Consider the following 22,796-nt stretch of genomic DNA (forward strand, 5'->3'; position numbering starts at 1 on the left):
GCAGGCCGCGCAGCTCGGTAGGGTGAGCTGGGCCGAGCTGACATCTTCACGAATAAAATGCTGAGGAAACATTTTAATGCAATGGAGTCCATGTTCACCGTGGCTAAAAATAAATGCTTGCTCGTGTTCTGTCCTAACACCCCAAATCACTGCACAGTGTGAAACATGGGAGAAAAGATTAGTCTCGTGCCCTGGTCTCTTCAGCCGTGTGCAAATGCGCGGCTCTGCGTGGGGTGCCCCTCTGGTGGGGGGCGCAACGCCCACATAACGCTGGAAATCACACTACATCGTCGGTCACGTGCTGTCTCTTCGTGATCCCAATGGCCACATGTTCTGAGATGAGCGTGTCTGGGCTTCCGAGGGGTGGGTATAGATTTACAGTTGAATTATTTGTTCTATTTTTATGTTACGCGGGTAGCTGTGTGTCCCAGATGTCTTCTATGGAGGGATTAAGGCTCAGGCACAGTTTTAAGTGATTTTCACAAGATACTTCATTTAATCCTTCCAATGCCTTCCAAAATATGCTTTCCTCCCATTTTCCAAATGGGGAAACTGAGGCTCGGAGGATTATACTCGAAGATCAACATTGTCCAGCAAGTAGGTGGTGGAGCTACAATTTAAAACTTGGCCTGAATCCCAACCAAATCCCAAGCCACCATTTCTCACCCCCTCCCGCCCCACACCCCATCGCTGGACTTAATTTTATTTTTTACGTTGGAGTTAGATTGCACCCTTTTCCAGGCCAGAAGGCCCACGAAACCCCCGGGGGTGGGGAGGGCCTTCTGGGGGCCCCTCTCCCTGCTGGAGAAGCAGAGCCCTCTATGCGTTTAACTGCTTGGTGGATTCTGACGGGTATTTTCCAGAGAAAGGCTTTATTCAGCCAGGACTCTGACCTCTTGTGAGGCGCTGTGGTATTTGTTAGATACGTGGCCTTTACTGTTAGTGACGTTATTAGATATTCAAGCAAGTCCCTCCCAATAAAGCATTTTAATCAATTTCCTTGTTGGGGTCATTTTTGTTGTGCTCTGAATGAAGGGAAAAGACACCTCAGCAGAGGGGAGTTTACTCCCCTCAGCAAACAAAGATCCACCAAATATATTAGATTTGGGGCTGAGACTGTCACACTTCAGGAATGTTTTACAGTTGGGTTCCCTTGAAACTGAAAACATTCTTTTAATATGGAGAATTCCTGGGGAAAATGTAAAAAGCCCACTCCTATGACATATTTCCCCCTCTTGAATGGAGCCCACTGACGGGTTATACAAATTTTACCTTTTTGTCAATACAGTTCTTTATAGGACATTTTCTTTGCTGCATTTTAATGTAATGTTCACCGCCCCAGATGTATGAGGGAGGAGACAAAAGGCCATTTAAAGTGCTGGTTCTAGAAGATTCCTCCTTTGCATTGAGCGGACAGACAGTGGTAGCTGCAGGATGCTCTCACCAACCTCGGAGACAAACCCGAGGCAGGGGGGAGGTGCCCACGCAGGCATCGGACTGCAGGAAGGGGGCGAGGCGGCCAACATAAGTGAGCTGTTTCAGAACAGCTGCTCCGAATTCTCTGAATGTCGACCTGTTCACTAGAAAGTTCCCTTTCTGTATTAATGTAAGCAATTCAATTTTCTAAGTTTCAAGCATAAGGATGACAACTACATTGAATATTTGGAAATGTGATATTGAATAGTGAGACTTTAAGCCCTTTTTTTTTCCTGGTAACACTTGAAGTAAAGATGGTGGGTTTTTACCATTGGCTTTTTATTGGTTGATCTAAGCCATATTTTTCTAAGGTACACCTATCTGTTCTCTAGACTGAGGACAATTTAGTTATCTTCCTGATGAGGGAAGTTGAACCTTTCCCATTATTCTTAAAGGCTACGTTAAATTAATTTTCCTGAAGGGTCCTATGCAGAATGGAAAATTGCTTGAAAGCAGGGTCCATGGAGACCTGTGCCACAAAATCAATGACTTTTAGCGTAGACGGGCCTCCACAAGGGCTGGAATCAATGTCCGGGACAGAGACCCTGGTTTGGAACTGTCATTCCTAAACTTCACAGGGCATCAGAATCCCCTGGAGGACTTGCTTAGACGCAGAGGCTGGGCCCCACTCCGGAGTTGTGATTCAGCACATCTGAGCAGGGGTCCAAGAACACGAATCCCTCCGAAACTCCCAGGTGATGCCCTTGTCCCTGGGACAGGGACCTGGCTTTGAGAACCCCTGTGCTAGGATGTGCTGGGGGGTAACTCCAGGTGTCAACGGCTACTTCTGGTTAGCTTCCCTGAGAACATAGATTTAAATGGATATCTGAGTCCATTCGTGCTGAGTCCCCCACGGAAACATTCATGTGACTGTGGGTTTTAGAAGTGACCTTGACTGTCCTCCTGATTCCAGCCCGGTACGGTGTTCCTGGAGGAACCCGGCGGGAGGTATGGTAAGAGGAGACGGTGAGCCTGAAACCCAGCACTGCGTGCCAAAGCCGTGCTGATGTTACAGCTCACATGGAGGCCGTTCGTCTGTCTTTGGACAGCCAGATGGGGTCTGTGTTTCCGGGAGATGGGGAGGATATTTAAAACACTTTCTTCTGACTTGGTTTAAACAGAATAATGAATGCCTGTCCCCACGACAGCAGAGCCTTTTTAAATTTTTCAAACTCCGAGCGTCTTCAGTGACTCTTATGTTGGACTGATAATTTTTTTTTCTCGGGACATCCCAAGGGAGTTCAGTGTCCCCCGTCTGTCTGCTGCAGTGTTCACGGAGGGGCCCAGCTCTCTCAGACACACTAGCCCGACAGTGGACCATCTGTGCCATTTTATAAGGGCCACTCATCACTGATTGCACAAATGTTTACTGAGTCCTGACTCCGCACCAGCCACGCCTCATGGCAACGGGACACCATCACGCACAGAGCAAACCCCCGGTGCTCACGCGGCCTGCGTTCGATAAGCAAGCAAGTGGCCATGCACGGGCGTGTCAGGTACTCACCAGTGTTTTGAGGCAAGCGAAGCAAACTAAGGGATAGAGAGTAGGAGGAAAAGGGGGCTGAGAAAGGCCTTTCTGAGGAAGTGACATTTAGCAGAGACCAGGACGAAGCCAGGAGGGAGGGAGCTCAGTGAGCCTTGGGGGGGAAGGTGTGGGGCTGAGGGGCTTACAGGAGCAGAGCTCTGAGGCCAGAACGTTGAGCCTATTTGTGGGCAGGGATGAGGCCAGCAGAGCTGGAACATGGGGAGGTGGGGGACCAGGAGGCAGTGGATGGTCAGGGGAGACGAGGTCAGGGAGGTCAGATTGGCCACGAAGTGCGGGGAGCATGCAGCCATCGTGAGATTCGGAGTCGCTCTCAGGGATGACGGGAGGACGTGGTTGGAGGGTTGGGAGTAGCTCGCTGATCTGAGGGGATCTGTGTCTGAGGGTCACGGACGTCTGTGTACAGCATCCTGTGGAACAGAAGTGAGTAGGGCAGGCGGTGGTTGGACTGGAATGAGGACGGGGTCAGGACACAGGCAGATATGGGGCCATCCTGATGATTTTGTAGACAGCACCCACAAGGGATGGGAGGTGGGATCAGAGAGAGAGAGCCAGGCAGGATTCTAGGTTTGGGGCCTGAGTCAGTGGTGAAGTAGATTCCTGTTGACTGAGCTGGACCATGCTGGGCATGGGAGGAGACCGGACAAGGGTTTGGTTTCATCAGCCTTTAGACATCCAAGTGGAATGTTCGGTGGGAGTTCGGGAAGGGGACGCTAAGTTTGAGAATCAGGGGTGTGTAGAAGACATGTGAAGCCCTGGGCCTGGATTGAGGTGACGTAGGCACCACAGAAGGGGGGCCTGAGCCACGTGGCCCTGACACATCCGAGGTCAGGAAGAGAAGAAGGAGCGGAGGTCGGAGCAGCAGTGACTCTCCCCCAAGCAGGAGGCTTATCCTGTAATGGGTTTGTCCTGGTCTCCCAGGGGTCACGTTGCTAAGCGGGTACACAGTACATTCTCTTCTTCTCTTAATGGAAGCACTGCCATTTCTCAGTGCAAGAGCCTGGCTTCACCTCCTCCCGAAAGTGTTTCTAATGTGGCGTCCCACGGAGCACAGCTGGGGACAGGCGCGTCCGGAAATGCCCTGAAATTATCATCAAAGTACCGTGTGCCACGTGCTGTCATCTGAGCAGACAGTGCAGGGCTTCCAGCGGACTCTTAAGGCAGAATGAGGGGACATTTCTCAGTACTTTCTAGAGAATCACAAAGCCGATGTGATACATATTTAGACTTAGGGAACACAGGAAGACAGCAGATCCTCTCACCCAGATCGAAACTTACAGAAATTCGGCAAAGTAAAAATGAATACAGAATCCAAGTACCTTAAAAAATACTCCCACTGGGGAGAGCAAACATCCAGCTCCTGAAAGAGAAGTGCAAATGAGCCGATGTGCAACGAGCTCTTTCCACCAAATATCATCGTTAACTAGTGCGAGGAGAATCAGCTAATTGCCAAGCAACTTGTGGTAAGACGCAAACCCCAACAGCCTGAGACCTGAGGTCAAGGAGCACTGTGCGGGCACAGGTAACAGAACCACTTCTTCCTCAGGCGTCGCGCTGAGCCACCTTCTGGACTGGACGATGGAACTACTGCTTCCACTGTAACATCGTCGTCAGCACTTGAGCTGAGGGGGCAAATGGCTGTTAGGATTTTCCAGAAACGAAGCCTGATGTGGGCTGTGGATTTCGCGCATTTAAGAATGCAAGAGAGACAAAGGTGACGCGAGATATTTTTAGCATCAGATTCAACACCAATACGTATTTTCCTGTAGAAAGTGCGCTTGATTAAGCCCAGCACACTTGTATTATTAGTATTATTATTTTTGCATGGCAAGGCCGAGAGGACGCTTGTGGTTTCTTTTGTATCAAAACAGCGTGATTACAAATGGTCATGGTGGCATGAGGTCGCGGTCCCATTTCGAAAAGGCCTTTCCCTCGTAGAGCACAGGGGGCTCTCTCATTAGAGCAAAGCAACGCTGAGTCTAGTGCACAAGGAGTAACCAGAAGTTTAATGCACTCCAAATATCTTGTTTCAGAAGACATGTGGTTGGTTGAGCTTGGGGAGCCTTTCCTTCTGGGTCTGCAGAAGGGTGTGGCGCTCTGTGAGGTCCCAGAGGGACACGCAGGTGGGGAAGGCGGGCTGTGAGGACGATTTACTGCCTGAGCGGCTCTGGTCTGGCTCGGAGCACCGCTCACCTGCTGGCTGTGTGAGCGCAGAGGTCCTCCTGGGCCCCGAATATTTAAACAGTGAATGTGAATTGTCTTGGTGTGAATGGGAACTTGGTCATTTTCAGTTTCAGATCTGGAAGTGTCCTATTTTGGATGAACTTGGGTTAATGGGTGCTTTCCTAGAAAAGGGATGCTTTCGTGGAGACAATTGTTTAAAAAAGCATTGGAGAGTTTCTGCCTCCACTTAAATCCTATCAGAGAGTAGAAATTTCTATTTCGAAAAATGTTCAGGGAATATTTCCCAAGGTATGTTACTTCTTTAAAATAAAATCAGCCTCGAGCTTCCCAGCCTCTGCTTGCAAAGGGCTAGTGACAACCATCTCAAAATAGCCAAAAGAAGTAAGAGATGCTGCGGGTACTGAAATAGACTTAACATGACTTCAGTTTTGCTTCTCTAAATTACAGTGCTCTGAGATGTCCCACAGCCTACACCGAAACTTCTCTAGACAGCTCATGTAAGTAAACCCAGAAGGAATCAAAACTTTCTTTGTCTAAGAAAACTTTAGTTTTGAAATCCTGTTCTCCAAGTACGTCACTGTTTCGCAGAACTTCTGAACTTTGTTTTTCTGCCTGACATTTTGCAGCTATATTTGGGCCATAACGATGTGTTGTCATTCCTATGTGGTGGGAAAGGGAAGCCACTCTTGCAGGTGAGGGCGTACCTCCCGAGATGACTTCTGGGAGGGCGGGTGAGCTTGTGGAAGCTCTGATGACTTTCTCACCAGGTCCCGTGTTCTACCCAAGACCCGTGAGTGTGAGGGGGCCGGAGACCACTCCCTGGCTGATGGGGACCGCGTTAGACAGAGTGAGAACTGCCCGACCCCTTGCATCGCTCATGGCTGACCTACCTGTCGCAGGCGCTGGGCTAGCTGCTTTCCCAGGAACATCCTTCTAGGACCCCACTAGCCCACCGGGCACCCTGATGAGCTAACCACATGTGTTTGTCATGCGATGCTTGTAATATACCTGCTTGCAGAGCCTGCTCTGGGAGGAGGGAGTTGAGTTTTAGAGTGTTTTGATAATTTGCCCAAAGTCACAAGGCAGTTACTGGGTGGAAAGACATTCACACCCAGATCTGCCAGTTCCCCCTCCTGTGCTCCAGGCACCGCGCCCTGCATCGATCATTCGGCCCTTGATGCAGAGGCTACCAGAGGCGATGAAATCAGGTTCAAGGGACTGGCTCTGGGCTCTGAAGCTCCGGAGCACCAAGCTCAGAGTCCCCGCCCAGATCCTCACTCTCGCCGACCGCTTCCCTTGACCAACCGTGACACTGGGATGGCGTCTTCCAGTAACAATCACACAATCACACAGAAACACACAGGCAAACAAAAACCGTTGCCTATAACACCGGGGCTCAACATCTCCCACTTTTCATCGATGCATTCCCTTAGGTATCTTTAAAAGGAAGTTTCAGTGTAAAAATGTAGCAGGTGAAAGAAGTCACTGTCTCTTTCGAGTTAATCAGAAATTATTCGGGAGAAGTAGAAGACGAACCTAGGGTAGGATCAGAAAAGCAGGCCATTCCTATTTCTGTACTGGTAAGACAACGTACGAAGAATTCTCCAGAGAACGTGGTGCTATTTATGGAGTTATTTTGGTTTTCTGCAAAATTATCTCCTTAAAACAAAGAACTCATCACCATTGCCTTGGGCAAGTACCATACTGTCTGAAGATCCTCTGAATATATATTGCTTTGCTGGGGGGAAAAACTCGTCATTATTCATAATGTTTCTCTTGAAAATAAAAAGCCAAAGGTATAAGAAACTATACCAGGCCCTTTCCATGGACCACCTCTGGTCCTTCCAACATTCCTACAGGTAGGAATAATCTCTACTTCAGAGCTGAGGAAAGCTGACGCTCAGAGAGGTTGAGTAACTTGCCTAAGGCAGCAGAACCAGGGAGTGAGCGAGCGGGAGGATGAACTGTGACGTTTTATTTCCAAGCCAAGGCTGGGGCTCCTGGGTCAGTGGGCGATCTTCCTGCTCCCTATGACAGGTCGTTTTCAAGAACATGACCCAGAGCAAGAAGCCAGGCCTGTTTCTGTGAGAGGCGAGCCTTGTGTCCTAACAACACACTTGCAGGAAATTCTAGTAAGAACTTTCAAAGGCACCAACAAGCCACCATCTTTCTGACAGTCTCATGGAGTTGGGTGTCCCTTCAAACACGTCAGTGATGCCAGGACAAGAGCTCATGGGTGCAAATGAACATTATAGTTCGGAGAAAAACCTGCCTTAACCTGTCAGTGTCTGCTTCTGACTACGCCTTTACAAAACATACACGAAAGCCAATTTGTTTTACATAGTCATTCATCTCTGTTTGTCCTGAAAAACGCTTCCGGAAACTAGGTGGTGGCAGCTACTTAGACGCTAGATTCCCTATGACGAGCCTGTCGTCAAGCAAGATGAATAATGAGCCAGTTTTCGAATTTGGTGTTTGCCTTGGGAAACTTGAGTCTTGAATAATCAGTGACAATACTATCGAGGCCAGTGCTCGGTGCACGGGGGGACACATTCCGTGCCTTCACTTTTGTGCAGAAACTGTACTTTGCTACAGAATGAGATACTTCAGGCTCTGCATTTTTGGGCAGTTACCGCATTTCTCAGGTGTGCGAAATCAGTGTTCCGTCTTTATGAAGTTTTCTGGGCTGAGTTTCAAATGCCCCGAGCTCAGCACCCGGCATGCCTAAAAAGCCATTGTCGGGGGCTGATTGCCTTATGGTTGGGATTCTCTTTGGGTGCTTTTTGCTTCTCAGTTGAAAGAAAAAGTACATGTTCTTCGTCCTTTTTTTTTTTTTTTTTTTTTTTGGTTACAATAAAATTCCAAAATACTGCCTTCAGACCTACAGAGAGGAGGACCCATCCACCTTGTGGGAGGAGGCAAAGGAAAGGAGAATTGTCAAAGAATCGTTAAGATGCATATAAGTCATTTTCAAAAATGATCAAAAGGCCTGAGCCAACTGCTGGATGACATCATGTCAATAACACGTGCGGTCCTCAGACGCGGCAGGTAATTATGTGGAGGGACAGGCATTCATGCGAGCATTTTTATCCTGCTTGCTGTGCTGCACTTCCCACCCCCCAGCCCCTCCAAACACGCCCCGGAAAGCCCCCGCAAGCCCAGGTGGCTAGAGGGCTGGAAGCGTTCATCACCTCGGTAGCTGAGGTTCCTAAGAGGCCACAAAACTGTCCTTCTGCAACTGGAATGGAGATTCCACGGTTTCACTGACTGTCAGAGCACAGGGTTCTGCGCAGCTGGCAGAGAGGTGCTGCCCAACGGGTACTTCTCTTCCGTGACAGGCACCTGCCCAGTAGTAAGCGGGCAGCATAAACTCCTCCCTTCAACCTCTGACATCACCCTCGGGGCAGGCAGACACAGAACAGCAATTGCTGAATTGCGCATGAAAATTATAGTTTTATTGTCTATACAACTGAAGGTTTAACTCGGACTCCTGCTTCTGTCCGAGCCGTATAAAGAAGCAATTCTTCTCTGAGAACAAATAAGCACAGTACACTATTGTAATCTAAGGAACAGGCACTATTTATGTATTGGAAAGCCTTGCTCTCAATAGGGCTAACGGTCCAATGGCCCATAAGCCACTATTTTAGCAGCTGTAGAAAAGAAAGCTGTAGCAGTCCCCAGGAATGAGATGCCGAGAGCCGCGGAGACGGGTGAGGGGAGCGCGGGACCGAGAGGAGCCCGCACCCGCCTGGCCGCCCCGCTGCTAGTTGAGCACGCACGACTCGTAGGTGGGGACCATGTACTTGATGTTGATGAAGGCGTCCTCCCCGCCGTAGCGCTCGAACGCTTCCAGCGTCTCCTGGATCAGGTCGCCGATGTTCTCCCTCTTCTGCTGGCTGTAGTCGATGCCGTCTCCGGAGTTCACTGGTGCAGGGAAACACACAAAGAGCCCGTTATTGTGCTGTTTCCCCCAAAAGCCCTACACATCCACTAGGCATTTTCTCCGAATGCTTGTTAGGAGACGCAAGCACGTAACATTTTCTAGGTGGTCTTGGGGAGTTTTAGGAGCGCTAAGTAACAACTGTAAACACGCAAAGCCCCAGATTGGAGCTGATGAAAACTCCTCTAAGCTAAAGAAATAGCAGACTAAACCAAAGTGGGGTGATCACAGTTACACGAGGGATCACAAATCTCAAGCCTGATAGTGAGGAAGGGTGTTCTCTTGGACCCTGAGTTCTTCAAAGTCTTGAAAAATGAACGGTCTCATCAGGTTAGGGTGCTGGCTCTGTGTGGCTCGAACGGATATACTTGGGAAGGTGAGGCTGAGCCCATCCCTGTGTCGCTGGTGCTGTTGTGTCTGATTGCTCTTTCTCCAAGTGTCACTCATCCCAGTGTGCAGTCATCTGCCATGGCTTCCACACCCCCAGACGTGGGAGGGCCAGGAGGAGACCGCCGTTCCTGCTGGGGCTGTTCCTGCTCTTCACTGAACAGGACAAGAGCTATCAGTTACTGCTGGCTTTTGAGGAGGGCCTGGTGCCTGGAGGATCCAGCCAAGGCCGGGCCTCGCAGAGCCTTGGAGGGACCTGTGCAGCTGCCTCTCGGGTTCTACGAGGGACAGGATTCCCAGGATTGGCCTTCGCAGCCTTGGGAACCTGGGTCTGCAAACTCCATCGCAAACCATTTGGATGAGAAGTATCTGATTGCATCCAACCTGTACTGTGTCTGCAGGAATGACCCAGGTGTGGGGGAGTCTGACTAAAACGGAGACCCAGGGATGGAGATTCTGCCAGGTTCCCCCCAAGAATTGTCTCTGACACACGTTCATGCTGCACTTAACTCACAGATTTCCAAGGGCTTCAACCACACTTGTGCTCCCAGCAACGGGGCGTTATGATGCCTCTGCCGAGTTGCTGACAGCACCCCATCTTATCTCTCCTGAAGTGAGGTGCAGTGGACGGCCTCGGGCCGCGGCCACACAGGGCAGGGAGCTGCAGATAAAAGTCCTTATTCTATTCGTATTTCAAGTGTGGCTCCAAAATGTTGATTTGGCTTGAATGTGAAAAATATAGAGGGAAAAATGGTATTTCAAACTTTCTTCCTCAGTTATTTTGGACACTTAAGAAAAGACTGAGCAATGGTTCAGACCAGTATTAAAAGTAATGATTGCAGCCCCACATAGCAGAGATAAGCAGTTCTTTTGCTTGATTTTTCCAGAAACGTATTAGAAAAGTATCACTGTCTTCTATATAGCATAAGGAAAATGAATTGCTCTCCTGCTTAGTTTCTTTTGGTGGGGGTGAAGGCAGGCAGAAATATTACGAATTTTCAGAAAGTGAGATTATGAGTCATAAAGCTATGGCGTGTATCAATTTTTCAAAACAAATGACCTTATAATGCAAAGCCATTGTCATTAGGTGGGGTTTTCTTTTTCTTTCTTTCTTTCTTTCTTTCTTTCTTTCTTTCTTTCTTTCTTTCAGAGAGAGAGAGAGCGAGCGTGAGGCAGAGGGGAGGGTCAGAGGGAGAGGGAGGGAGAGAATCTTAAGCAGACTCCATGCCCAGCACAGAGCCTCATGCAGGCTGCAGGGCTCCATCTCACGACCCTGAGATCATGACCTGAGCCGAAACCAAGAGTCAGATGCTTAACCAACTGAGCCACCCAGGCGCCCCAACTAGGTGGGGTTTTCTTGCTTATGATGGAAGCATTTCTATGATCGTACAGAGAGCTCGATTTAAGTTAAAGTCTGATGTACAGGGTAGTTGATGATCCGAAAGAACCAAATACAAGTTACCACAGAATAAATACGAGATAAGATTTTTACCCTATTGCTTTTGAGCAAAAGATTAACTTTTGAAAAACAAAAATGTTGACAAATGCACACCTGAAGTAACAGGCTTATTTTTTCCCCTTTAGATTTACATGGTGATGGGAGGAGAGAGTCCCCACAGTCAGAATTGCCCACTAGGGAGGACAACGTGGTATCAATGCAATCCACTTGGGGGGACTTTCCAAGAAGAGAAGTTCTTTGGGTTGAATTAAAAGAGAAGAAGGAAGCGTGTGCGTGCGTGTGTGCGTGCGTGCGTGTGTGTGTGTGTGCGTGTGTGTGCGCGTGTGTGTGTGTGTGCATGCGTGTGTGTGTACGTGTGTGCGTGCGTGCGTGTGTGTGTGTGCGCGCATGCGTGCGTGCGTGTGTGTGTGCGTGTGTGTGTGTGTGTGTTGGAGGGGGTCACTGATATTTGTTACAGGTGTAAAGAAAAAAATCTTAAGGAAGAAAGTACAAAAGAAGTCAGGACAAGAGAGTCAGAAAAAGGGGCAGGAGGGACAGAGACAGATCATGTGTGACAAGGGCAATCAGTAGCTGAGAATGCATCTGTTAGGAACAATTTCTTCTTCCCAGGGTTCCAATCGGAATGGGGAAGAAAGTCCAGTAGGGGTCTTTGACTGATCTTTCTGTGCCTCTTTTTGCAGGATGACATTCCTGATAGACTCCTCCCGGCCATGAAAGAGGTGGACGTAGGGAGAAGGTGGCATGAGCTATGCTTGCGCAGGATAGCCAAGCCCATAGCACAAACCCCTGGAGGCGCGTGGCAAATATAATCGGGGATGGTGCTCAGTGGTGACAGCCTCAGTCTCGTTCCTTATGGCAAAGATACATAAATTAACCACTAATAAATGGCGTCTTTTGTTGGCATATTAGTCAAAAGGTCAAGAACTGAATAGATCACGGGACAGACATATTTTCCTGATGGAGGCAGAGGGGGTTGGAAAGTCTGCACACAATGGAAAGCTTAACACACCCTGTTTTTCCCACTGACTTCCAGAAGGCAACAATGACAAGCAACACTTTATTTCAATAATAACCTATTCTTACTTTTTAAAAAATATTTAACTGTAGGAGTAAGTAAACTATGTAGCTTTTTTGTTTCTCAACAGTGCATAAACCCAAATGATAAGAGAGAACAGAACAGAATAGAAGTTGCCTATTCAAAAAGTGAGTTGGAGTTGGCATATTTTGTGGTTGCAGAATGTATATCACTGGGGCAGAAAAAAGACCAAAAAGGAACACATCCCGTATTTGGCATGCTTTAACGATGACAGGGCACAGTTTAGTGTCAAACCATGCTGAGAGGCAGGTGAGCAATGTGGTCTTTATTTCAAAACGGCTATATTGCAGGTTCTTTGAGAATCTACACTGGAGCTCACCATTTTCATACGTGTGATGCTGCTGGAAAATACACTTGTAAGAACAGGGCACTTAAAAAAGGTGGTTATTTACAATCGTCAATTCTGATTAGGAAGAGGACATTTCAATTTAGGAAGCTAGGAATATGTTTTATGTCCAGCAGCTGGAAACATACATCGATGATGGAAAAGATATGTTTTATTTATAACCAAACAAACCGGACTATAACAAGGGTTTAAGCCAGACTGCTTTTCTAAAGGGATAATAGACAAGCAGAGAAGAACAAGGGGTGTAGTTTCTTCTTGGAGATCCTTTCATGCAGGAGGCATACAGGTACTGCTTGAAAGCTGTGCCTGGTTAGGTGCTCCTGTAAGTGCATTTATTATTCTGAAAGGGTTGATGATGTAGGCAAAATATGTTTCATCACATGCACACATTTTTTTTCTATATACTCCTCTTTAAACTGCCCTGATCTGGGTGCTTTCTCTTTCCAGGGGCCATATTGGTCAGAACTGGGATGTATGGATCCCAGTCTTGCCACTGTCACCAGCATGCTCCTGGTGATGAGCTCAGCTTGTCTGAGACGTGACTACCGTCACGCCTTGTCACCAAGGGCCACCTCAAAGGGGAGCTACGTGAGACACATCTGCATTTCACACAGATATCTGCCGTATAGTGGACACAGACCAGCAGCAGGTACGTATCACGTAGGATTTTGAAGAAATAGTCTCTTAACAGTTTTGTGATGTCTGAACCATGTAGAAGCTGCGTTCCTTTCCTCTAGTTAACATGATTGTAGGAAGGGGGGAAGAAGGCGGGGGAAGCAAAGCCAGAAAAAAAGGGGACACTTTTGGTGGCCAGAGCAAGGCCTTCCCATGTCAGCGCTGAGGTTGGTGATGGCATCGCTTTGCCACACTGAGGGTGCCTTTGGTTCCAGCACCGCCAGCAGTCAAGGCGATGTGACGCCCTCTGTAGACCGAGCCCTCTACTAGGCACCGCAGGGTAATGCGGTCCAGGCAAAACTGGCTCTTGTCATCGGGAGAGCTTATTACCAGGCTGGGGACCTCGGGCTGAGTGCCCTCTTATAGAACGCCTTGATCACAAACACCCACCGTGGAAGGAAGTACGGGCTCATGCACCTGGCCTCACGGACCCTCAGTGCCACAGGCATCCCCCTTGCTGCTTGGGTTGTCACGGGGACCTGTGTCCTGAGAGCACCCTTATCTGTTTGTTTCCATCAGACACCCCAGTCTTCCGATCTTAGAGACGCGGACGGCCACAGGGAGGCCCAAGCAGTTACATTCATATTTGGATTTTTCTGACTCTAACGTTTTTGGGTAAATAGTCTTAAATGTTAAATGTGTAGATACTCTCGTGTGAACAGTACTACGCAAAGGAGCTATTTGGAAGCGAAAGCACTACTTAAGGCATCGGAAATATAAAACCCGTAACTGCTCACCTCGGGTGGTTTATTCCACATGCCTGAAGTATTTATATGATACCAACAGATGAAATAATTTATAAACTCAACCTGTACTTTCTGGGTGTGACTAAGAAGATGGACAGGCACAATTTCCAGAAGGGAAACGCTTCTGTGCGTTTGGGGGATGTCCTGGCTGGAGTGGCACCTTGCCCCCTGGAGGGCAGAGTGGGGACTCCCCTCGGGAGAGACTTGAGTGCTTTTAGAAGCCAACGAACTATACGCTCCGAGAGAAAACGCTGGCTTGGGAAACTCCGTTAAAAAGCACCTGACTGGGGGGCGCCTGGGTGGCACAGCGGTTGGGCGTCTGCCTTGGGCTCAGGGCGTGATCCCGGCGTTATGGGATCGAGCCCCACATCAGGCTCCTCCGCTATGAGCCTGCTTCTTCCTCTCCCACTCCCCCTGCTTGTGTTCCCTCTCTCGCTGGCTGTCTCTATCTCTGTCGAATAAATAAATAAAATCTTAAAAAAAAAAAAAAGCACCTGACTGGCTCGGGAAATGATGAGGGGGATTCAGACGCTGTCCAGACTGTTGTCACTTTATGCTCAATACTGACTTTCGGAAGCTGCGACTTTATGATGTTGACCCTCCGCACTCAACAACCACAGCTATTCGTGTTGCCTCTCCCGTGTGCAACAGCACCTCGAACAACTGGAGAAATCAGCGCATTTCTCAGAAGCGGAGACGATTAACGTGAGAGAGCCGCATTCACGGCAGCCGTGGACAGTCCCAGACAGTGAGCCGGGAGGACCCGTGCTCGCAGCGCACCTTGGCACGTCACAGCCAGAAAACCCGGGCTTGGAAATAAATTGCAACTGACGCATCACAGTTCGGCCACACCCTCCTCTGGCCGCTGCGGTGTCTCTGGCCAGGCGTGTGTGGGGTCTACTGCGCTGTCAGGCGTGGCCACTTTGCAGACGCTGTATTTGAACGTGAATCCAGGCCAAGTCCAGCCCGAAGTGGTTCTCAGTATGAGGGCGTCTGTTGATACAAAGCGACTTGCCGAGAGCACATTTGTCACCCCATTTCCCCAGGTGAAGTGGCTGCGAGCTGAGCAGGCAGCGAGGACTCTGGTCCTACGGTGTGTGGCCCACCGGGCTGGACCACGTCCCTGAAGCAACACTGAGTGGAAAAAAAAAAAGTGCTAACAGAAGAAACCAAATCGTTTCTTTCTGGACCAGAAAAGGCACTTTTTGGTTTCTCAAATGCTGCACTAAAGTATTTCAAGCACTCTGAAGACCTGCAGTGAGGAGTTTTACCTGTCAGGACCTGTGATGGCCTCCGTCACAGCTAAAGTGCATTCCTTCGGGCTGGGTGCCAGTGATGTCATCGCCGTGGAGAAGGAAAGTAAGCCCTTGGGGCCTGGGTTCAGGTCTTGGCAGGTATGTGCAGGTGGAACCTACCGCAAGTATTATTACTATTATTATTATTACAAGATGCTTCTGGATCACATTGAACCATCACAGATTTTCTGTTGGATGATTCCAAACAAATCTTTCCTTTGGCTGTAATGGATTTAGCAGTTACAAGATTGAGATGCCCCACACAGGAATTCCCTGGGCACACTTAACTTGTATTTGAGCAGATGTCAGCTTCAGTAGAATAAAACTAACATTTTCCAAAAGAGATTTATTAAAAAGATAACTCTTTTTTTAAAAAAAAGATTTTATTTATTCGACAGAGATAGAGACAGCCAGCGAGAGAGGGAACACAAGCAGGGAGAGTGGGAGAGGAAGAAGCAGGCTCATAGCGGAGGAGCCTGATGTGGGGCTCAATCCCATAACGCCGGGATCACGCCCTGAGCCGAAGGCAGACGCTTAACCGCTGTGCCACCCAGGCGCCCCTAAAAAGATAACTCTTATCCTTAGAAAGATGTCATTGAAATGATATCTCATAATACTGATGAAATGGTTTAGAAAGGGTTGCTTTTGAATTTTTTCTTTTTAATCTAAGAAAGGAGGAAGAGAGAAACAAAAGATATATTTTACTTTTTAAGAGATTTTCAATGTCAAGACCTAGCTTAAATTGTCAATATTTGTTTTGCCAGAAATATCTCTTTATTTGGGGTTAGCTTGGACCCAATTTACTCAAGAGAAACAGTTCCCTGTTTTGGAATAAAAGGGCTTTCTCCCTTAAAGTTTGGAAAAGTACGGTGGAAACAATTGTGAATTCCAGTCTGATCCTTTTTGGAGATGAGGGAATAGAGGAGAAAGTGAAGAGGGAAAGAAAATCCTATAACTCAATTCATTTTTTTTACACCGAGAGAAGAACACTTTTTGGGGAGAAGTTTTGAGGGTTATCTGTTTTTAGAATCCTAAACCAATGCTTCTTTTGTTTTCTTTCTTAGCTTTGCTGTGGTACTTTTAGGGGACTGATCTTTTTTTTCTTCACCATAACATATGTCACCCCATTCGGAGCTCCAGGTGTTTCCACGTTTGCCTTAAGCTGAGTCATCACTTCCTTGTTGACTTCTTATCTTCTTAGAAAGTGATGGTCTTCAACGTACCCTGAAGTATGACTGTACAATGGATATTTCCAAAGTCTTCGTTCATGGGGGGTGTGAATCAAAGTTGCAATGCTTTTGCAACCAATAACTTATAATAACCATAGATTTGGCATGCTGGAGATGCCCAAGGGCTTAAATACTTCAAATCTTCTCAGATCTTGTTGACATTAATGAAATTCACAAGATTTCTTTCCTCTGAAGATAAAAGCTTTGAAGTAAGACCTCGATTCCCAGCTGGATGTCTGTCTCTCTTCCTCTCTTTTGACACAGGGGCTGGGTGACTAAAGCAAGAGGCTACTAAGCCAACACGGTTTCAAAAGCTCAAGGAAGGGTTTTCATCTTCTGAATGGGGCCACTGATCACTTGTGAAATTGAAGATATCATGGATCTTGGAATTGTCAATTAAATATTAAAATTCTCCTTCAGAGAGACAATGGATATTTCTAAACAATTGCCCTTCCCCAACTGCAAATTAGATTTATTTCACTATAATATTAACAATGATGACATTAGAATGTACTGGCACAGTAAAAATAACATTGGATAACAAGGCAAATGACTTATAACATAGGTTTTCAACAACTAAGTAGTTTCAGTGTTCAATAACTCACTAGATGTTTAACTCTGGACAGGTTGCTTAATTTCTCTGAATCTCAGTTACCTTCCCCATACAAAGAAGGATTGAATTTTGGGTGATCTCTTGTCCCTACCATCCTAACATTACATTTTGTAAGATCACAATATAACTTTGGGACGTGCCTTTTGGGAATGATGGTTCTTCGAGAGATGCACTGTATTTCACCTGAAAAGATGCCCATAAAGCAAATGGATAATTCTTCAAAGGTAATCACAAATCTCAGAGCATCAATTCAGCTTTCAAATCAAATTCTAAGAAAACCTGAAAGGCCTAATGGTTATATAATTCTAGTTGAGAAAGAAAACACCGTCAAAAAGTCAAATTATTTGTTGACACACTGTGAAAAATTATTCCATTCTGCTATTTCAATAAGTCTATATAGATTTTGACTTCTTAGAATAAAGACCAAATGTATGGGTTGGTTTTTTTATATATTCAATTGATAGTGATTTGGTCAAGACTACAAAAAGGCAAGTTAGGTTCACCTCTGATTAATGACTATTTTAACCTGGAAGTTATACTGAAAAAAATAGGTGGGTTGACCAATTTGTCCCTCTACGGGATAATTATAACAATAGGGTCAGTGGCCACTTATTTAAACCAGATTCAAGCTTTTGAACTGAAAGGGTATCTCTTTTCTTGTTGGCCAACATGGTTCAATGAGCAGACTGCTTCTAAAAAGGAGCAGAGAGTTCTATGTCCTGCTCTGTCCTAAATCTATTTCTCGCTGGCCTATCTCATGGTGGAGTAATAATAAGAGCAACAGTAATGCTTACATGATGTCACTTAAAACAAAGACTAGCCCTGTGAGCTAGCTACTATTGCTGGCTCCCCTCCATAGACAAGCAAACTCAGCTGAAGGAAGTGAAATAGGTCAACAGAGCAACAGAAGCAGTGGGTGATCCTGCAGATGGAAACTGGGAAATTGTGGCAGGTGTTGCCGAACTGCAACAAGAAGGATGGTAGGAAGATCCAGAAGGAGAGGTGTCAGCATCCTATGTCAACACAGGGAGGGCACACGGTAGCAGAAACTCTCTGCCTTTCTAACTGTAGAAGAATTTCAAGCCCATAGAGGAGGAATGCCATCAGGGGAGAGGGTCTTGGGGAATAAATGTGGGGGGCGGGGGCAGATATTGGACTTGCAGCCAATCCATTCTTGTTTCACAGGGCAGCAAACTGTTCCTCTTAGCTTCCTTTGTATGATATGGACTATTATGCTATCTTTACTTCACCTAAGTGCTTGAAATAATGACATTTTATAGAGATGTGCAGAAAGACAAAAATCAGGGCTGGCCAATGGCAAGGACTTTTTTTTCAGTGCCATACAATACATGAGGAATAGGGGGAAATTCTAGGATTAAGTTCACATTCCATACCCCCATCTTTATGAGCATTTATGATTTACTGGTTCCCCCCACTCTTTGAAAGTAAAGTATTTCTATGAAAACTTTTGTAAGCCAAAGTGGCATAAAGCGAAGAAGCAATTACCTTTAATTTATATGGAAGAATTATTGAGTGTTCCTAGACCCCAAAAATAACCTCTCTTAGGGTGCCTGGGTGGCTCAGTCAATTAAACGTCTGCCTTTGGCTCAGGTCATGATCCCAGGATCCTGGGACTGAGCCCTGCATCAGACTACCTGCTCAGCGGGGAGTCTGCTTCTCCCCCTCCCTCTGCCTGCTGCTCCCCCTGCTTGTGCTCGCTCTCTCTCTCTCTCTCTCTCTCTGTCAAATAAATAAATAAAATCTTTAAAAATAAAAAAGAGGGTGAAGAGGTAAACAGTAGGAATCCTGTAGCTATCTTTCTATATCTTTAAAAATGAAAAAAGCCAACTCAAAGCCACAGAAGTTGGGGAAGTTATGGAACAAAGTCCATGGTCCCCATCATCCCTGAAGTGTTCCTTCAGGACACTATTTTATATGATTCTTGAATAGTGCTTGATGGGATCTAATGCTGTGTGGAGGTTCTCAAATGGACCCGCGAGGTGAGTGCTGACTTTATCAGTCTTGAAAGCCCTGAGTCTGGGCTCAGAAGATTAGTGCCATCTTTGACTCCTTCCTTTGCCGAATTCGGTTTGCGATGTGTAGTGCACGGTGGGTCTGTTCCATAAACCCGGGCCACCCTGGGTTATAGCTAGTAGCCTATTCTGTCTTCCCATCTTCGTGGCCTCCTCTTCCTTGCTTCCTTAGCCTGCAGATTAACTTTCCTAATCTCATTCTCTCCTGACCACAACCAACATCTGTGTCCACATCATATGATGTGTCAAATTCAAGTTCCCGATCCCCTGGGCCCTCTATACTCTGCTCCTCCTCATGAGGTCCGTCTCCTACTTTGCTCCCTCCCACCAAGACCTCCTGCTCCGCGCAGACCGGATTTCCTCCTAACCCCAATGCGTGCAATTTTCATTTCTGTCTTTGAAATTCCCCATAGCTGTATGCTCCTCTCTCCCTCCTGGTAAGTCTGACCTTACCCTTTCCAAGGCTAGCTCTGACTTACTTCCTCTGTGAAGTTGACTCCACAGTCATCTTTCCTTCTTCTGAATTTCTAGGGTCATAGCCGACAATCCAACCACCTTCCTATTTCCACGTCACTCTGGAACCCTTAGGAAGTGTTTGACATTTGCTTAGTTTTCCTATCTTTACCACCTCTTGAAGGATGGGATCATACTACTTATAGCATAAACCTTGTTCATTGGCATCAAGTGCAAATTGAACATTTGTAAAAGGAAGGAATGAATGAATAAATTACTACTTTGTGGGTTTACCCAAGCCAGATACAATATAAGCAAATTCAGTTCTAAATAAACTGTATGTTAAATGGAGTGCCAACAATTTACCTAATGCTTATTCTTTATTCACTATTTATATACTTGTGAGTTCCTATCCATGGAAATAGTATTTATGTAAATCTGGGCAAGTTTGATCAAATGTATTTACATGCATGGGGGGTCTCTATAGTTAGATAGCCTTGTCTCTTTCCCAAAGTCTTCCTAGATTTAAAGTGGGGTTTACCTGGATCACCCCCAAATTTGAGAAAACTTTTTTCCAAAATGAAAAATCAGATTATCCCATTCACTTTATTAGCAGCATTTATTCCAAGATGAAGAAAATGCTGACTTTTTATAGTGTTTTCATTTAATATCTAAATTTTGTTTAATATAATTTCTTATATGTCCACATGGTAATTTCCAACCGGCTCCAAAGATAATCAAGTACATGGTTTTAATTGGAAAAGAAATATTGATTGCTGCTTTCAGGCGTGAGACAAACCTATTGGAAATAATTTTACTACTTTTAGACTGATAACGAAAATTTTTTAAAATGAACCAAAATGACAGCTGTTATTATGGTTTTCCATTAGCAGGAAACATTAATGATACAACCCACTTTCAGCTCTAATTTTTTTTTTTGTAATTGAGGCACAAAAACGAAAAGAGAAATTTCAAATCTCTACCAAATGTTATCAGCAAATGCTGTAAACTATGGGGAGATATATTTCCCAAATCATCTTTGTTGGAACTTTCATCTATGTAATGAATTCTGAACTCAAGCCTGTGTAGGTCCACACTGGCGATCGCCAGCATAACAAGAGTTTGGTTAGATCGTTTTAGATGAATAGCCTGCACAGCGGGCACAGAGCCACAAAGTAACAGGCCTCCGTGGCCTTGATGTACTCTCTGTCCTATTGCAGAAAATAATTAAGTAGATAAACTCACTAATGGTGCTTACAGTGAAAACACACGTTGATCAGATGTTTTCCTGCTTATCTGGGATTTATCTCGGCTTGCCTTAACTATCTACTCCTTGGAAATTCTAAAATGAATTATGGGGTGCAAAATTCAAATAGATTTCCAAGCCATTAGCTGGAAATTTTACAGAGTGGGAACCTTTCTCATCAAGTGAGCTTGACTGATGCCAAAATAATGTATTAAATGAACAAATCAGAGCAATCTGCTGGGCTGAGCTGCCTTAACCGCTGTATACGCGACGGAGTGAAAACCGTCAAGCCTTTTACGGCTGTCTCGGTTTAAAATAACCTTGCGATATCTTCCAAAGCTCTGACTATCAACTTTTATCAGCCTCTACATGGGTGAGTTAAATGTGGCAAGAGACACCCACTTTCCCACCAAGCGTGTTGATGCAGAATGCAATCTGAAAATACTTGAGCTTGCCTAACAAAGTTTCTACAAATGTTCAAGGTTTTGCTAAAGTCCAATCAAAGCAGTTAAAAAGGTATCTAAATTGTGGGGGGCAAAATGAAAATGTGGCCATCTAGTCTGGCACAGCCGCAAAATCAGGTTTGCGTGAGAAGTGAAACTAAAGCTTGTTGGAAACGCTGGTAGGTGAAATATGCTGACTTCTGATACTTTCCAATGAAGAATGTGTATTTGCCCGAGTTACATTTTTATCGTGTAAGATTCCTCAGTGTAGTGCACACAACTGCTTTCCTCTGAATCAGGATTTTAAGAGGAGGTGAGTCTAGACAAAGGCAGCATGAAGAAAAACAACAGTATCCCCAAGGGGTTGAGGCCAGTCGACAACGAAATGCTCCCAGGCTTGTTGAACACAAACGGCTTTGAGTCCCAGCTCCATGGGGCCATCAGCCTGGTAGTGAGTCTCTGACTGGAGAGCTGTAATACCTACCTGTGAGGACAGGTGCACAGATAAAATGAGAGCACGGGTGCTATGTCCTTATGAATTTTACAAGCTGCTGATAAATTTCTACAATTGTTATTATTGTAGCCACTAGGATGTCAGTCTCCCTGCACCTGGATGACAGTGGACTGTCCGTAAGTTAACTCTCCATTGGGGCAGGACAGGCGGGACAGCTCACAGAACAGCATGGAGGAAGCGTTTTGCTTTATTAATAAAATGGGTCACTCTACGGCCTCAGAGAAGGAGCGGACCTGAGTCGCGCTATCTTCAAGTCATGTAGAAGCAAAAATTTGCTGGCACCCAGACTCGCTGCAGGCACCCAGCCCCAGGTTCTGGTGGGCTCCCTCAGGTGTCGTTTGTCCTTCTAATCTAGACTGGTTCCTCGGACCCTCCTTGTGTCTCAATCAAGATACTTGGTTGTGGGACTTCTTAAGCAAACCATTTACGGTGTAAGCTTATCTTCCACAGTCTCCTGAGCTCTGTTCTCCTCTGGGGTGGATCAGTGTGCTGGTGCCTAAGTGAGTTGGGGAAAGATGGGTTAGGCTTGACTATCTGAGTGCTGGCGGCCCTGTTTATTTCTCTTTCGCTTCAACGAAGTCCCGATTTGTCTAATTTCAGGGGCACGTTCATGATTAGCCGGTTTCCTAGATTGCTGGCAGACTGTGTGAGATGCAGTCCCAGTAAACCAACAGGACAAAGAGGATTTTGTTTTTGCGCAAACCTGATGGGTGTGCCTCAAGCCACAATTAGGTCATAATTATGTAGCATTATCATGGGACTAAATATTTGCAAAATAATGTATATTTGGATTTCCTTATTTTGTGTTTTGAGCACTTAACTGGCACTTAATACCTACTAACAACAATGTGTTAAATTGCCATTTTATATCAAGCACGTCGCTGCGGCGGAGTGGGGGTGTGTGTGTGTAATGAACAAAAAGGTGTCCTTGCCTGTTGCCGACTACAAGGAGAACGCTATGCTGGCGAAGAGACAGTGAAACCAAAGAAGAAATGGAGCAGAGTTTGTGCTCATGTCTCAACCCCGCAGGAAGAGTGCTGCCTGACAAGGGGCTTTAGGGCACTTGCTCTCCTGTTTCTCATTCTAGCTAAAATCACCCCACCTACTACCATCACTGC

The 22,796-nt window shown here is 46.3% G+C and overlaps 1 protein-coding gene across 2 annotated transcripts in view; it reads right to left on the minus strand.

Annotated features, from left to right (window-relative positions):
- Nucleotides 1-8,636: 8,636 nt before the first annotated feature.
- The window catches only part of PACRG (parkin coregulated), a 497,419-nt gene continuing 483,259 nt past the window's right edge, over nt 8,637-22,796 (minus strand). For both annotated transcript variants that reach the window (XM_026505177.4, XM_057311208.1), the window contains exon 5: nt 8,637-9,127. In XM_026505177.4, coding sequence (XP_026360962.1) covers nt 8,967-9,127 — 161 coding nt within the window. In that variant the 3' untranslated portion in view covers nt 8,637-8,966. The remainder of the gene's footprint in view (nt 9,128-22,796) is intronic.

Source organism: Ursus arctos, unplaced genomic scaffold (genome assembly GCF_023065955.2).
Source record: "Ursus arctos isolate Adak ecotype North America unplaced genomic scaffold, UrsArc2.0 scaffold_13, whole genome shotgun sequence".
Lineage (NCBI taxonomy): Eukaryota > Metazoa > Chordata > Mammalia > Carnivora > Ursidae > Ursus > Ursus arctos.